Source organism: Sciurus carolinensis, chromosome 10 (genome assembly GCF_902686445.1).
Source record: "Sciurus carolinensis chromosome 10, mSciCar1.2, whole genome shotgun sequence".
NCBI classification, from domain to species: Eukaryota; Metazoa; Chordata; class Mammalia; order Rodentia; family Sciuridae; genus Sciurus; species Sciurus carolinensis.
In genome coordinates, this window is record NC_062222.1 from 76,957,033 (window position 1) to 76,973,440 (window position 16,408).

Genomic DNA, 16,408 nt, shown 5'->3' on the forward strand with positions numbered 1-16,408 from the left:
ATCATCACTTAGTAATTCCATCCCTGCCAAAGTGTGTAAAGAATCATCTGAGCTATTAGAAGAAGGGCAGAAGTACTTTTTATGTGCATTATCACAATAACCATGTGTATATTGAAGAGAGGTATAGATATTCTTGAGTATTGGGCTCCCCTGAAATTTTGTACCATACTTCTGTAGGGTAGTAAGGTAATGATCCAGAACTGAAACTGCCTTTAAAAGAACACTTTTTGAAGGGAGACAAAAATAGTGGTATGGCCCACTTATGAAAAGTCAACCTCTGTATACTCACATGGCTGAAATGAACAGCCACTGAGGCCCTCTTCTTGCTCTACAAATGTAGGATTAAACACTACCTAGCCTGCATGTGCTCTCAGTTGTGCCAGCCCTGTTTTTAACAATGCAACAAATACAACTTCAAGAGTGCATAACTTTAATATGAGGGTATTAACTATGCCACAGATGAAGCTTGAGCTGGGAATTATTGCAAAAGGAATTACTCAAAACAAAGCAGTCAAATTGAACCATAAGGGGTTAACTATAACAATTTGAACAGTGATACATGCAGACTTTTTAAAATAACTTTTCTCATCATTTGTGATACTCTGCTGCTTTGTGCTATTAAGAAGACACAAAAGCCCTTATTTTTCCACATAGCTTGAAATAAATGTTACTACTTCAAAGAAAAAGTACAAAATAAGATTAATCTTGTTTATGACTGAGACACTGTCATAAGCCACCAATCTAGGCTCCAGTTTTTGGGACATTACATTATCATACTGAAGCCTGGGCCATCAATTCCATGTTTTCCTCATTTAATGTTCCAAAGCTGCTTTTCTGACATAGTCAAGAAGCAAAATATTCAAAGATTTTTTAACAATTATATATGTTAACAAACTTTTAATAGTTTAAAAATAAAGTAGGAATAATGTGAATTCTATGCCAAACAAGTTATCCTAAAGGCATTTCAAGGTCTTTTGGTTCTGCCTTACCATCATCACTATAAATAACAGTAAGTGATTAAAACAATTTTTATTGCAAAAAATCTAGGTCAAATGGATTTTCTTACTTAAATCCTAAGGGCTCCTTAAGAACAATCTTGTTTTCCTTTTTATTATATTCCTAGTACACAATAAGTGTTTAAGATCCATGGTGTAAATGAAAGAAATCAATAGAAGTTTATATCCAAAACTTTTAATAAGACAAATAATGAAAAACTCCAAAGTCACAGATTATAAAGAATAAGTAATCCATTTGGAATTTATTGCATTTAAAGAAAGCAGATTATTAAAAGAGGTATGATAAATACAGTAAGAAAATAACTTCAAATTTCAAACAAAACAAAGTGTATCAGGGACAGAATTCAAGAATAAGCAATATAAAGGCAATAAAGTCATAAAGTCAGTTAGTGCTTAATTAGATATGGAGGGGACAACCAATCCTGTCTCACGAGTTTCCCAGCTACATTTGAGATCTGAAGTTACTTTAGCAAGTATACTTTACAACTATTAGAAATATAATAAAGGTGTAAATCTGGGGTTTTTTTTTTTTAAAGGTTAAAGTTATTTGCTTAGTGGTACATAAAAGGCTTCAGAAAATTCAAGTTTAACAAAAAATGGAAGTGTAATCAAAGAAAGTGCACTTAAAGCTGTTTGCCAGCAATTAAAAAAGTAGCTTCTATACTGCTATTAGATGACTTCTCAATCACAAAAAGAGCATAGTAATAAAAACAATTCTCTTTCAAAAGTAGTACTATAAATTTTAAAATAAAACAGAACCCCAATGACCCTTTGCATTTTCACTTACTTTATTCTTTTAGTGGCTTTTGTAAACCCTCACTAGGAGTGAATGTTCTTTTAGCTATGATTGTGGTTGCAATTCCATTTTTAAAAAATTCACATTAACTCCAGTAGAGAGATGTGATGTGCATGCATGTCTATATAATTATATCTTAATATAGAAAACACCACTGAATATAAAAGTTTTCAAATAATCATTATGTTATTCTCACAGTAGATATGTCATCTCATTCTCACAGTAGTAGACTGTCAACTCAATTGGACCTAAAATGATGAGTAGTTTTGCTAAAAAAAAAAAAAAAAAATTCACCGCACATTTTACATATATTTAAACAAATGTACCCAAACTCCTCAGAACTAGTGATATTAATACACTTGTACCTTCTGACAGTGCTTATGTGAAGTACCAGAACTTAAACCCAGTAGAAAAGCTGAGTAGTAAGGAAACTGTACTGATGAACACCAACATAGAAGAGTGGATTCCACCTTAGTATGTTCCACCAGCAAAATGAAAACAGTCTATCACTGATAAAAAAGGGTAGGACTGAAAGGTTGCATCTGTCTGCAAATCCAGATAATGTCATAACTATGCCCAAATGCACATGTATATATACCCAAGGATGGTTAATGGTTGTTATCACTTCTGAATAAATATTCTAATCAGTTACATTTCATCTAGCCTGCAACTTCCCTTCCTCCACCTATTATATATACCAGTTTTTATGTCTTAGCAGATACATTCTTCAATGCCATAAAAACTGTTCTTTTAAATAATAACATTTTATTGAAGTGATATTAAAATAGTTAAGCAAATGGTCCACTTTTAAAAAGATGATTCAGAATCAACAAGCATTGTTAAAGCTGTTAGGAAACAACTTTGGCCTCAGATTTTGCTAGCTTCATGTGTTACTTCCCTTAGTGATGTTCAAGTATAGCAGGTTTAGAGTTATAACTACTTTGCATCCTTAGAAGCACAGGGCACATCCAAATAGTAATAGGAAAATATTTTTTCTTAAATATTAAGCTTAAATCAGAGCTGGACCACCCCATATTAGAACACAACTTTTACTGAGTGCTTTGTGCCAGATAATGTAAATGCTACCATGTGCTTTGGGAATTTAATTCTCATCAGGGAATTAACCTGGGCATCAGTTGTGTAGAGTTGACCTACACCTTAACCATGGTGGGGGAGCTGAATGAAAATGGAAAGTATAAATCTCTAATCCTCTTATTTCAACACAAAGGAATCTCCCCATTTCTATTCCATTGGATCCCCAATTGAATCCTAAGTTTTTCCTCTTAGCTACCATCTCAGAAAGAGGAAAGTCACCAGACTATGCTCTAATAAACAAGAATGTAAATATTTTAAGCCATGGCAGAGTTGTTTCCTCAGAAATCTGTCCAACATTTTAAGCCAAAGGGTCTCTTCAGTGTCTGAATCATTTACATTATTCAGTGTATTGAAGAGCAAATAAAACTATGTATTTTATATTTACATCCTAAGGAGACTGTATTAGTTCCTCTACTACCCTTCTAAAAGATGAGCTAATGAAGATCAAGAGATGAAGTATTACAATAGTCAAAGAAGCATATTATGAACACATTATCCAACAGATTTCCTTTTTTAAAAAAATTGTTTGATACAAACCTGTAGTTCATAAATTTACTCTTCACTTAAAAGAAAGTATCACTTGAATCTATTTTGTAGTTTAAAAGAACATCTACTTGGACATTTGCATTAGCAGAATTAATCAACCTGAGAATCAGAAAAAAAGGTGCAAACAACATTTGCCTTTGGCACAAGGACAAGTAATTGGTGCAGTCCAGCTCTAGAAGCACAATTGTAAATAGTAATGTAATGCTTGGTCTGCCTCTGCTACAGTGTGATTCACATATCGCTTCCCCATTCATCAATTTCTGTCTGATTTAGCATATAGAAAATAATAAAAAGTATGTGGATTAGTTACATATCCTTTGCTTCATTACAAGTTTAAAACTGAAAACTGGCAAATAATTTATCCTACTGGGGCACTATAATTAGGATTCTAATAAGATTACTCATAAAATACACTTTAATTGGATGCAAAGAACACCCAAGGAGAGTGCTAGTTGATGAATTTTCACCCCTTTTCATAAATGTTCTAGAAACTTATGTTAATCTGAGAGGGAAAGAGTTAATTATAACTTAAAGCTTAGATACTATATTCACATTAATTCATGTCATTATTATCATTAAACATGATTTCTATAAAATCTCAAATTTCTAATTATCATTTATGGTATAGAAAAAAGGCAATTTGGTAGCTGGGTTCTTTTCACTAAAGACACAATCAGCTAGCAGAATTAAGATGCTAGTCCCTCATCATCTAATACCTTATATCCATTTTAAGATCTGGTGTGTTAGTGCAGAGGTACTTGTAGCAGGATGCACAAGTCCTGCCTATAAGGCTTTGAGGGTGTCACTGTTTTGTGCACTTTATTAAAAGTACTCCACTGTCTAAACCTAAGTAAAATAACTGTTGCTCATGATTTGGGGAATATTTGATGAAGGTGGTAGTTTAACAAAGTACATTATTAAATGCAACATGATTTTACATTGTAAACATCTTAAAAATTCAGGGTTTCAGCCACATTTGTTTTTCCTGAAATAAAGTTTCTATACAACCTTTGTCCTCACTCCCAGTTTTTTTGTTTGTTTGTTTTTTTCAATTATCTGCTTCCTTGGGGACATACAAGTTTTTGGCAAGAAGCCATTTGAAAAAAATAGTGTTTCTAAAGTATTCAATGTTTTTTTGTTCTTACATAACATTCATGTCTTTTACATTTTTCAAATGCCAGATATGTCTTTACATTTTTACTCTAGGCTTCAATTACATACTCCATGTTTCTAAAATTTAATTGACAAATTATATATATTTATCATGTACATGTTGTTTTGAAATATGTATACATGTAGAAGGGCTAAACTGAGCTAATTAACGTACATTATTTCACATAATTATCATAAGATATCCCATATTAATGGCACTTGTTTTTAAAAATACACAGAGTTTTAGGCACAACAGTCAGTTTTTTCTGGCTCTGCTTTGTAGAGAAGTGTGTATGAACTAAAGACTCTACACTCTCCTGATAAGATCTTCCTAATTCTTTAGGAGAGCTAGATTGCTTGTTTTTTTCTGTGTGAAAATTAGAAGAAACCATAAAATTCATAAACAGAATTAATGTATGTACAAATAGCCTAATTTTAAATGCTGCATCTGGAATGAGCCTGGGATATGCACATAAATGACACTGTTTTATCAAAAATAATGATATAGCTTTACTGTCCCTTCTCAGTGTCTACACACCTGGGATGGAAATGTGCTTTCACTGGAAGTACCACACTTTGCAATTTCCATGCCGTGATGACAGTAGCAGAAATCCTTGGTTAGAGATTTCTGTTTAGCTCCTTTTTCTGCTTGGAAGAGGCTTCAAGTTACTACCCTGTAGAGATACTTCCTTTTTCTATTTGGTTTATTTAAAAATCACCTATCCTGACTGACCTGTAAGAATGAATGATATAAAGAGCTATACAAATAAATTTTCTTCAAATTCATAAAACTATTCATACTTTTTTGAAACAGGAGTAAATGCCAAGAATCCATCAGAAGTATCTACTGTTTAGAAGGAAATGGAGCAGCACCAAATGGGTCTAATTCTACTGGTTGGGACTGTTGGGACTGATGTGGTGGGATGCTTTGCACCACAAGTTCTGTAAAGGGCACGGCACCAAAGTCATCTATTTTCATCGCATCTGCACTATGGAATGACCCATGTAGTGAATTCTGTCTTGGCCGCCCAGGCAGGACAGTATTGTGATCAGCACGGATGTCACTCAGGCCTTGATGTGGCTGGTGCCATGGCAGGTCTGGAGGATGGAAGGGCTTGGCACCAAAGGGATCCAACAGACTCTCCTCTGGTTGTAGGACACTCCCCCTGTCTTTCCCATCAGTCAGTGCAACACTAATGTTCTCCTTGGAGTCTGAGATGGTTAAAAATTCATTGCTGCTTTGAGAATCTCGGCGGCCCACTTTCTTGTGCCTGCGAGCCCTCTCTGGAGTGCGATAGGTCGGCTTCAAAGTCTTCTTCGTGCTAGTTGGTGTGCCATGATGCCGCTTCCCGTTACTTTTGGACATATCCTGCTTTGTACGCCTCTGGCGAGAGGACAGTTTTTGTAAGCTGCGCTGTTTGACTTTCTGCTGTTGACTCCCAGTTATCTCCTCAAAGGGCACAAGCCCAAAAAGGTCCTCCTTACTTTCACTTTTACTTGTTGATGTGGGAAAGGGCTGAAAGGGAGTGCAGCCAAATATATCTACACTTTTGGGACAACCAGGAAGAGCATGTGCCTCAGACCCTACTACAGGGCAGTCTTGGATATTCACCTTCTTGCCAAAGGGCGCCTTCGTGAAGACATCAAATTCCTCTTGCTCTAGTCCAACAGTAGGAAACACCTGTTGAGAGAGGTTCTTTTCATTCTCTCCTTGCTGGGGCTGTTGAGCACGCACTGCAAAGAAAGGAACGGCACCAAATACATCAAACTCCTGTTTGGGAGTCTCCACCCCAACATCAGAAGGTACATGGGTTAGGGTGAGGAGTGCTGCATTAGGATCTTGGGTTGGTCCACTGCCAGATTTCTCTCTGTAGACAGTGCTCACACTGCTGTACTTTGCTTTGGCCTGCTCATACTCAGAATCAGAGCTATGTTTCTCCTCCTCTTCCTCATCTTCAGAATCCATGAGGAGAGGCCTGTGACCCAGATTTTCCGGTTCAGTATCATCATCATTAAAATCTCCTTGTTCTCCAGGAACTTCTTCATCGTCTTGGTCTTCCTCTTCACTGCTCTTAGGAGAAGGGGGATCTGATTCAAAATCACTTTCAGAGTCATCATTCCCCTTTTGTACATGACCTCGTACTGATAAATTTGCTGAGGTTTTCTTTTCAATCCGCTGATATTTAGATATTGGACTTGCTTTTCCATTCTTTATAGGGTTTGTAGTGCTATTTTCTTGATTCATGGATGGATATTCACCTTTCTTTTCTGGAGAACCTGCAGGTTCAAATAAAAAATATTATAGGCTTCCAGTACATTTCAAACATGGCATTACATATCCCTCATACCAGTTCCCTCAAAGGAAAAAATAATGTCTTCAATTCTTTGTCACTGTCCTCAGGTAGATGGTTAGGTCCTTACTGCAGACACATACTTGTCTCTGGTCCCTATACACTACTTACTTATCACAGACCCTCACTGCCAGCTAAAAAGTTTTTTCTCCCCACCATTAATGTAAGATGAATCAGCTGATTGTAACTGCAACAAACAATTCACCAAACAACATTGTTTGTATTTCAACTCTTTTGTTTTCTCATAGAGATCAATGGGTCTCTATAGGTATGAACACCTTGTCTGTTTAGTTACATGTTTCACTAATTTTTTCAAACCAGCATTTTTACTTTTACACATCAATTTTGTTTTTTGCCACACTGAGGACTGAACCTGGAGATACTCTACCACTGCACTTTTTATTTTGAGACAGGTCTCACCAAGTTGCCCAGGCAGGCCTTGAACTTGCAATCCTCCTGCCTTAGCCTCCCAAGTCACAGGGCTTACAGGTGTGCACTATTGCATCTGATTTAAATCAGTGTCTTTTGAGTTAACTTAGCACAAGTGCATCCTTCATAGCCTGATCAAAGCTAAGAACCAGATACTAAACTGATGTACCAAAAATGGTTCTTCCTTTAGCTACAATATCTATACTACTAGACATTCCATTAAAGGCTCTCTTTCAAACAAATGTAAACTATCAGGAGACTGTGTGATAGGCAATTAAACTTCACCAAATGTAGAGCTTTAAAATCTAAGTATTGTATTTAGAAGAGAAATATAGTTTATTAGATTTCATGAAAATATACTACCTTCCCAATACATGGATATACTGAATGAATTATTCCAGTCAATTTGATTTAGTCACACACACTCATCTCTTCCCTTCAGGATCAAATATTTTCAAAACAATTAGATGGGGCTGGGAGCACAGTCTTTAATCACAGAACTAGTTAGCTCATGTTGGAGGGACTCATCATTTACATGATGATCTCTGGCATGTGGTACCTCTCTTGAAGTCAGCACTGTCATCTTCCTAAAGCCTTGTCTTTAACACCGCCTTAAAATATGTGTGTTCCTTAGGGTTCAGTCCTTGGTTGTTTCTCCCTCTGCATCTTCTCCTTGGAGTTTTAATACTTGTATGTTGACTGCCAAATATACTGATAGCATTTGGCTCAGTTGTATCTTTCTAACCCAAATCATCTCATGAGTTACAGATTCAGATCTCTAATATGTACCATGAATACTTAGCTATCTACTCAGAATATGTATGCTACCATTAACCTCAAACCAAATCATTTCAAGAGAACATCTTTCCTCTTAAGGTGCTCTTCACCAGCAGTTCCCTTTAGTGGATAGCACCTCCACCTATGTAGGTTCCTCAGACCAGCAGAAATCTGGAAATCATCTGCCCTCTTCCCACCAGTGTGTGTCTGTGGTTTTTAAATCTCCCAAATACGTTCCCTTTTCTCCCCTCTCCCACTTGTCTATTCATTCCCTCATTATCTCTCACCTAGCAACTCAGCCTCTAAACTTGCTTCTTTGCCACGATTCTCACAGCCCCCATCTGTTCCTTTACCTTGTCACCTGAATAATTTTTCTGAAAAACTAATCACATGGCTCCCTTCTTAAAATCTTCCAGTGGCTCTCTGAAGTGGAACCCTTAGCATAATGCAGGGTTCTCTATTTGGGTTGTCTTGCCAAATCTGTAGTCTCATACCCTGTTTCCCACATTATTCTTTAGCCTACTCAAATTCAGGAACCAAATGGCTATCCACCCTTTCAGGAATGGAAAATACTCTAGAATGCTCTCCTGTCTTAACATCTCTTTCCCACTGCAATAAAACAATGCACTTTAATATGAATGTCCTATAATCTCCCTCTTTCACCAGACTGCCTCATGAAGGTGGCTATGTTTCAAGACCCAGCCAGGGACACAGCCCTTCAGAGCCACCCCTCAAACTCCTGAAACTGGTGCAAACCTTAATTGAATACCTACTCCACTGGACTGCAAATGTTTATCACATCTCATTTATTATCCGTCTTTACCCTAGCACTGACTAATTTTTATTAAAACGCAATATTGAGCCCAGTGTGGTGGCACATGCCTCTAATCCCAGCAACTCAGGAGGCTGAAGCAGGAGGATTATGAGTTCAAACACAGCTTCAGCAACTCAGCGATACCCTGCCATTAATATAAAAAAGGGCTGGGGATGTGGCTCGGTGGTTAAAGTTCCCCTGGGTTCAATTCCTAGTACCAAAAAGAAAAAATGAAAATGAAACTGACTACTCTGAGCTCACCAAATATATTCAGAATATAGTAAGAGAAGTTACAAGAAATATGAAGGAATAAAAGTAAACTCTACATCTTTAGATCTTTTTAGCTCAGAATTCAGTCACTTGCATTTTCTTATTTCATTCATCAGTGCTCTGAAATAAAGGAGGAATGGGTGCAAAAGTCTACTGTGGGCAGGCAGTGAAGGTCTCCCTAAGGACATGAGAGTTAAGAATGAACAATGAGGAGCCAGCTATGCAAAGGATAAACTGGAAGCTGCTCCAGATAAAAGCAAGGGTATGTTTGAGGGACTTCAAATGGAATGGTGTGGTTGAAGCACAGTGAGCAAGGGGGACACTGTACAAAATGGGGTAGGAAAGAATGGAAAAGGAAACACTGAAGGTCTCTGGAAGCCATGAATGGAGTCCATATTTCATTGGAAATTCAATATATGGCAGAAAACTATTACAAGGCTTTAAAATGGGTGTCATGATCAGAATTTTATTCCAAAAAGATGACCAACTTCTATGTAGAAAAGTAAAATGGAGTGGAAAAGCTTGTTGGGGGTGGGCCATCAGGGAAAAGAAAATTGCAGTAATTCAAGTTAGAGTTTATGTTGGCTTTGATGAAAATGGCAGAAGGGTAGATAAAAGTGGAAGAATCAGAGACTGAAGAGAAAAATTCAGGAAAGATGATGATACCATTAACATAGAGTAAGTAAAAAAGCTGAACTGGGGATGTATAATTCAGTGAAAGAGTGCTTGCCTAACATGGGCAAGGCCCTGGGTTCAATCCCCAGCATTGAAAAAAATTTTTCTAAAGAAGCTGGAAAGTAGAGATAATAAATAAAATTGGTTTTGGACACATTAAGCTTGATGTATGTGTACGTAAGGATAAAGAAGATATCCATGCCTTGAGCACATGCTTAATGTTTGGCTAAAGAAAATACACTTGGGTATTATCACCATGTAGAGGGTGTATAGAAACAGTCACAGACTAAAAAACATCACTTCATGAGAAAAGAAGGTGCAAAACTGAGCCGCAGGGTGCAAAACATTCAGAAGTCAAAGAATAGGAAATTGCAAAGCAAACTGATAAGCACCTGTCTAAAAGGACTAAGACCATGTGAGTATAATGTCATGGAAAGCAAGAGCAGAGGTGAGAGAGAACAGAGCCAGAAGGTACAAAGAGCTAGGCTAAACTGAAGACAGAATGTGGCCATTGGATCTAGTCATCATTTGAGGTTTATTGGTAACCTTGACCTCAGTGGTGGTAGTAAAGACTGAGTGGGAAACAAGATTATGGAAAACTTCCATCAGGTTGTACTTAAATACAATATAATCTGCCAGTTCCTTAAAACTAACTAGGAGCTATATGCTATTTTTTATCCTAACAGAGTAGTACCAAATCAAATACAGATTCTCAAGTTTGACTGTTCTTCCATAGAGCATACTTCTGATAGTAAAAACCAAGATTACTTTTAGATTAAAGATTACTTTTAGATTAAGAGAATTTATTTTCATGGATTGTTACTCAAAATATGTATGGTTTCAGGGAACTCCCAGTCATCCCTTACTGGACCATTTCTGCTAAGATACGTTTTAACTTTATTACCTCAAGCTACTGAACAGCTTAGTAACCCACTGTGCAAACCCCTCACATTTGCTCATGGACACCTCCAGTAACATCCCAATGGGAATAAAACAGTTGTATGTCTCAGGCAACAAAGTCTATGGAATGATGCACTCAATATTCTGCCTCCACCTCACTCAGGTGGAATATGCTTGTTAGAGGTGGCAATGAGTCCTACACAGAAGAATCGTTAATTTTTATAAAACCCAGGATTTCCCTAATTTGCTTCTCTGTGCTTTTATTTACAGGTAACACCTGTTAACCTTAATAAACAATGATGCATCAAGCACTTTGGGGAAATGCTGCTCTATAACCTCTCTGGGAGATTTTCCATTTCTAGGGAACTAAATTTTATTCCTGAAGATCTCCTGGAACATTTAACACACGATAGATATTCAATCTTGCAGTGTCCTTCAATTCACCTTCATTTTGTTATTCTTATATATTTTAATTCCAGTCTTCTTAAAATATACTGTTTCCATTACCCAACTGGCCACCTCGGCTTTCCAGGACACACCTGCTGCATTCTACTTCTTATTCTGACTGCTCTGTCATTTCAACATTGCATGAATAGAGAGAAAAATATTTGTTGTGAAGTGCCATGCAGATACATTTTTGTAACTGTCAGTGTGGATCTAAATTTGTGGGGTCTCTTTACTTACCATTTTTTAATATATCTTTCCAATACAAACATTGTTCATTATTCTGATAGGAGCACAATAAAATATTTTATATAACACTTTTAAATATTTATCACTACATTATTTCTAGTTTTACTGTATTTAAAATAGGACCATGACACTTGTGCACTTTTTCCTTGAGGGAGGAAAAAAAGAAAACCCTCCCTTTTAAAGCATTTTCACATTATCCATTTATGTTATTTCCTTATTATGGATAATACACATAAGGAGTATGCATATATATGTGAAGTGTAAAAATAACCCAATAACAATCCTGCCAAGATCACAGCTATCCTAACTTTTCCTTGTGCATGCAATGGGATAATAACAGGTTTTATTTCATACTGCTGTTATGAAGAAAAGAATTAAAATAGTGCCTGACACGATAAGCACTTTATCATCATCCTCTCCAGGGAAGAGCCAAATTCAATTATTTCATCCACCACATTCAATAATCTTCTAGTAACTTTTCTGGGCTCAAAGGATGAAGATTAATCTAAATGAAAGAGTAGGGAGAAGGAAAGAAACAATTCTATCACTAATTCAAGAGGAGTTCAGGTCCACTTTCAAACTACCAGAAAAAAAGTAGGCTAACAGATGTATATCCACACCCAGGGATACATTTTTGATCCTGGAAATTATATCTCTGATTTTTAAATAGCTACATTTGAGAGCACAGTATAAGAAATGAAAAAAGACTTATTTTAAAAAGAGCAAAAAAACACACACAATGATGTATGCCATCTTTGTGGTTTCAGACTAGATCTCTAAAATGTATGGGCAACTGGTTGATGTACACAGACTGGTTTTATTACTATCTCCCCTTCATAAAACTAAAATATTTATCTAAATTCCTTTTTCTCCCATATTCTCATAGCCCACACTTCAAATGATTCTATACATCTTCAAATTTCTACTCCTTCATAAACTTTGTAATCAAGAGAAGTAATAAGGCTTTCTGAAAACATACCAGTAACAACTTAAGTGGTAAACACCATTAAACCAGATTTAAGTTTATGTGATCAGATCTCTCTATCACCTCCTGTTAAGTAAGGGAAAAGTAGTTCTGGTTGCAAGTCAAAACAATCCTAGATAAGTTTACATTCTACAGTAACAGCAATCTACCTAATCATCCCCTCTTCATTGTTAAGCTACAAAAGAGCTGAGAAAGAAATGGGAATTACAGAAAAATAAAGTTGTGTTAATAAAACTTTCCCAGATATCAAAGTCCTCTTTACACTCAAATCCCTTATAAAATGGTGTAGCATTGGCATATAAGCTACTTTATCATCCTGTATACCTTAAATCATCTGTAGATGACTTATAATAATTATACAATATAAATGCTATGTAAATAGTTGTTATACTATATTGTTTAGGGAATGATGACATGAAAAAAGTCTGAACATGTTCAAGTGGCATTTAAAAAAAATATTTTTGATCCACAGTTGGTTGAATCCATGGATATAGAAAGTCAACTATATTTTAAGGCTTTTAGTACTGATCTATAGACCCAAAAGATGGTCAAAATAAGATTACAAGTCAGAAAGTTGGTTTCAATTGTACAGTATATATAGTACTTTAAAATTTGACCTCTAGCTAAAATCCATTTATTTGCCTAAACAGTCCTGGAATTTAAAAATAAAAAAAATTCAGATATTCCCATTATTTGCTTCTGGGGACAGATTGCTTCTTCCCAGTTGTTAGATTAAATAATACATAGTTGATCTACTATGAAATTTAATCAGGATTATCTCACTGCCAAAGTTAATTTCCCCAAAGTATAGCCTAAATATGTTGCTTTGTAATTCAACATATCCTAAATCCTAATAATTTCCGTATTTACTGAGATTTGTATTAACATAAAAATGGCTGGTTTTCAAGTAGGTGGGAGGGGAGCTATAATACTTAAACACTAGGCGTGTATACTTACAGCTTAAACAAATGCCTAGAATGTGGATCTTATCTCAGTTACATCTTTTCTTTATTAATTTTGGTAATACCATAAAATTTCCTGTGTTGACCCATTATTTTTATCTGTGGGTCTGATCAGAGCATGTGTCTTTGTTTAAACAAAACAGTAGAATGTTTTGATGGGATAACTTCGACTCAAGAGGTTCTTTTGTTTTGTGCCATAAAACTACAAACTAAAAATTTCAGCTTTTTTGAGTTTCTTAACAAGAATCATTTTAATAGTGACAATGAAGCAAGTTTATTAATTTACGCAATTTTTAATACACAAATGGTATGAAAAAATCTGTGATCAATTATTTATAAGCAAATCTTAGCAAAAGTGTTAATCAACTAAGAGCTATTTCACTGTTCCCAAAGAACAACAAACAAGAAAACCATCAGTCAAAATATATTAGGTAGATTTTTTGTGTGAAAAAACTCAAAATAGTGAATACATTAATATATTCCACATATATGTAAGAAAAATATGGGATAAAACTTTAAGGCAGCTCAGGTATGGACTAAGGATATTTGTTTCTTAAGGATATTTTTTCTTTGAAAAATATTTTCAAAGATTCAGTATTGTGAATTAAGAATACTAGATGTTCACAGCCTACATTTATAAAATGACACACTTTCACTTTGGAGACTGTATAATGAATAATGGTCTAAACCATTTCAAGATGAACTGAAACTTTTACCTGAGGGTACATATCTACTTAACAGAAGCACTTGGACCAGAATGCAAGTCTTAACATCTAGTTCAGTGATCTTTGATTTCTTTACTTCTATTGAACTCCACTAACTGAAATAATAGCAAATTCTTGTCTTTTGAGGTTGGGTTTGATTACTGGAAACAGCCAAAATTCTTTCAAACCCAAAGCCTAAAAATAAGGGAAGCGACTAAGATAAGCAATGCAAATTTGGGAAAATTATTAAGAATAATAAAGGTAGATTATGAAGTCTTAAATTCTCTTGGATTGCTTAGAAACTATCTTTCAAAGAAAAAAATGTTTTTTTCCAGTGCTGGGGATTGAACCCAGGGCCTTTGTGCTTGACAGGCAAGCTCTCTAACAACTGAGTTATATCCCCAGTCCTCAAAAAAATTTTAAGTACTATAAAAATATTAAGAGTAAGGGAAGTATCATTGAAGTGAATGTCAAGAGGATTACTACTTATTAGTAAACAAATTCTGCTGATGAAAATAATTCTCATTATTTTACTTTATAAACATGTCAAAGATAATAACTGAATGTTTCAATAATTCAGTAACCTCAGTAAAACTAATAAGCTTTTACTAAACAAGTAAAGACAAACAGCCATTTGGTAACTAAAAATATGTAACGTATTTCCCTTTTTTCATCAGTAGAGAATACTAAATGAAAATGCCCTTTGATGACCTGTATTATTATTTGGAATCATGCACTATTTAGTGTTTTACTCTCTTCATCTGTAAAGTAGGGATAACAATAGTATCTGCCTCATAAATCTGTAATAGGAATTAAAGTAAAAATACCTGTAAAGTGGTGGTACACTGTAGGTACTCCGTAAAGGATCATTACTGTTAGTACTACTGTATTTTACCATCATCTTTAGTTACTTATGGAGTACCTAACTATATACTTCTAATGGTACTAAGAAATGAAATCAGATGGGATAGGAAGTAACACTTCAAGTGTATAAATGTAGTGCCAACAGCTTTTCATATATTATCTCTCAGCTCCCCAGTATTAGGCTCCCACATTTGGGAGAAAATGTTTTGTGAGGTATGCTACGATCTTGCTGAGAGTTTTTTTTTCTTCCATCTTATTAACTGCAACTTCAGTTTTTTCCCTCTCGTTTTCCATGTTAGGTCACTGTTATGACTTCCTAATATTTCAAAGTTATACATAGTTACCACCCAAAACTTAGTTCTTGACATTTTTTTTTATCTTTTTCTACTTTTTTCTTTTGGATAATCTTAATCCTATCTCATTGCTTCAACTGTATCTTTTTTTTTATTGTAAACAAATGGGATACATGTTGTTTCTCTTTTTGTACATGACGTAAAGGTCAACTGTATCTTGAAAGCATAAAACAAGAAGGTATTTCTAGAGATTTAGTCCAATCTCTCTGAATGCATAAGAAATTTAAAGCTGACCAAAGTTAAGGCCATGTAACAAAGCTATGGTGATGCCTCTTGCTGATGACACTAGCTTCAAATTCTTATCTGTAAATTCAACAATTAAACTAACACTAGAATATCATCATTAGCAAAAATTCAGCATAGCTTATCATTAACCCATTACAAAATGTAACCACAGTTTTGTCTTACTATATATTTTTTTGTATCCTCTTTACAAAATCATACCTGAAAAGTAAAAAATTCCAAGAGGATAAGCAATGTATTGTTTCCATTTCACCAAATAGTTTTTTGTAGAACTATATACTTCAGAATATTTTGTAGTAAAGTTCAGTTGTAGAAATACTGTGAGGTTTTTATCAAAAAACAAAATAACACTCAACTTTACAAAACCCACAGAATATAAACATCCAAATAAAGCCTTAGTTTCCTCACCTATAAAATAGGGAAAATATTGTTAACTTACCTGAAAGAATTGAACATTAAATAATAGTCATCTTATTTGGTGAAATTTTATTAAATATTTGTGGGGGTGTTTGTGATAGAGACCAAGATTAGATTACTCAAGTACAGTTTGATAGGGAATCATTCATCAAGGTACTGAATGGCATTCAAAGATGAATGAGATAGTGCCTGACTTCAAAAAGCTTATCATTCATATCAACAGATTCATTTAAATGATTATGTTCATTTATGCACTCAGAAACCCACATATTAATCCTGATTCTACTGATCTGGAAAATAAGTGACAAAGGTAAAAATAAGGCAGTTCTGAAAAATGAGTTTACCTTATCCAATGACTTTAAAACA

General features: G+C 35.0%; 2 protein-coding genes across 4 annotated transcripts in view; one reads left to right on the forward strand and one right to left on the reverse strand.

Annotated features, from left to right (window-relative positions):
• Positions 1–7,068, forward strand: part of Paqr3 (progestin and adipoQ receptor family member 3) — a 34,189-nt gene extending 27,121 nt beyond the window's left edge. For both annotated transcript variants that reach the window (XR_007110551.1, XM_047567042.1), the window contains one exon: positions 5,420–7,068. The gene's annotated coding sequence lies outside the window, so the exon portion shown is untranslated. The remainder of the gene's footprint in view (positions 1–5,419) is intronic.
• Positions 1,491–16,408, reverse strand: part of Bmp2k (BMP2 inducible kinase) — a 143,681-nt gene continuing 128,763 nt past the window's right edge. For both annotated transcript variants that reach the window (XM_047567040.1, XM_047567039.1), the window contains one exon: positions 1,491–6,882. In XM_047567040.1, the coding sequence (XP_047422996.1) occupies positions 5,450–6,882 (1,433 nt within the window). In that variant the 3' untranslated portion in view covers positions 1,491–5,449. The remainder of the gene's footprint in view (positions 6,883–16,408) is intronic.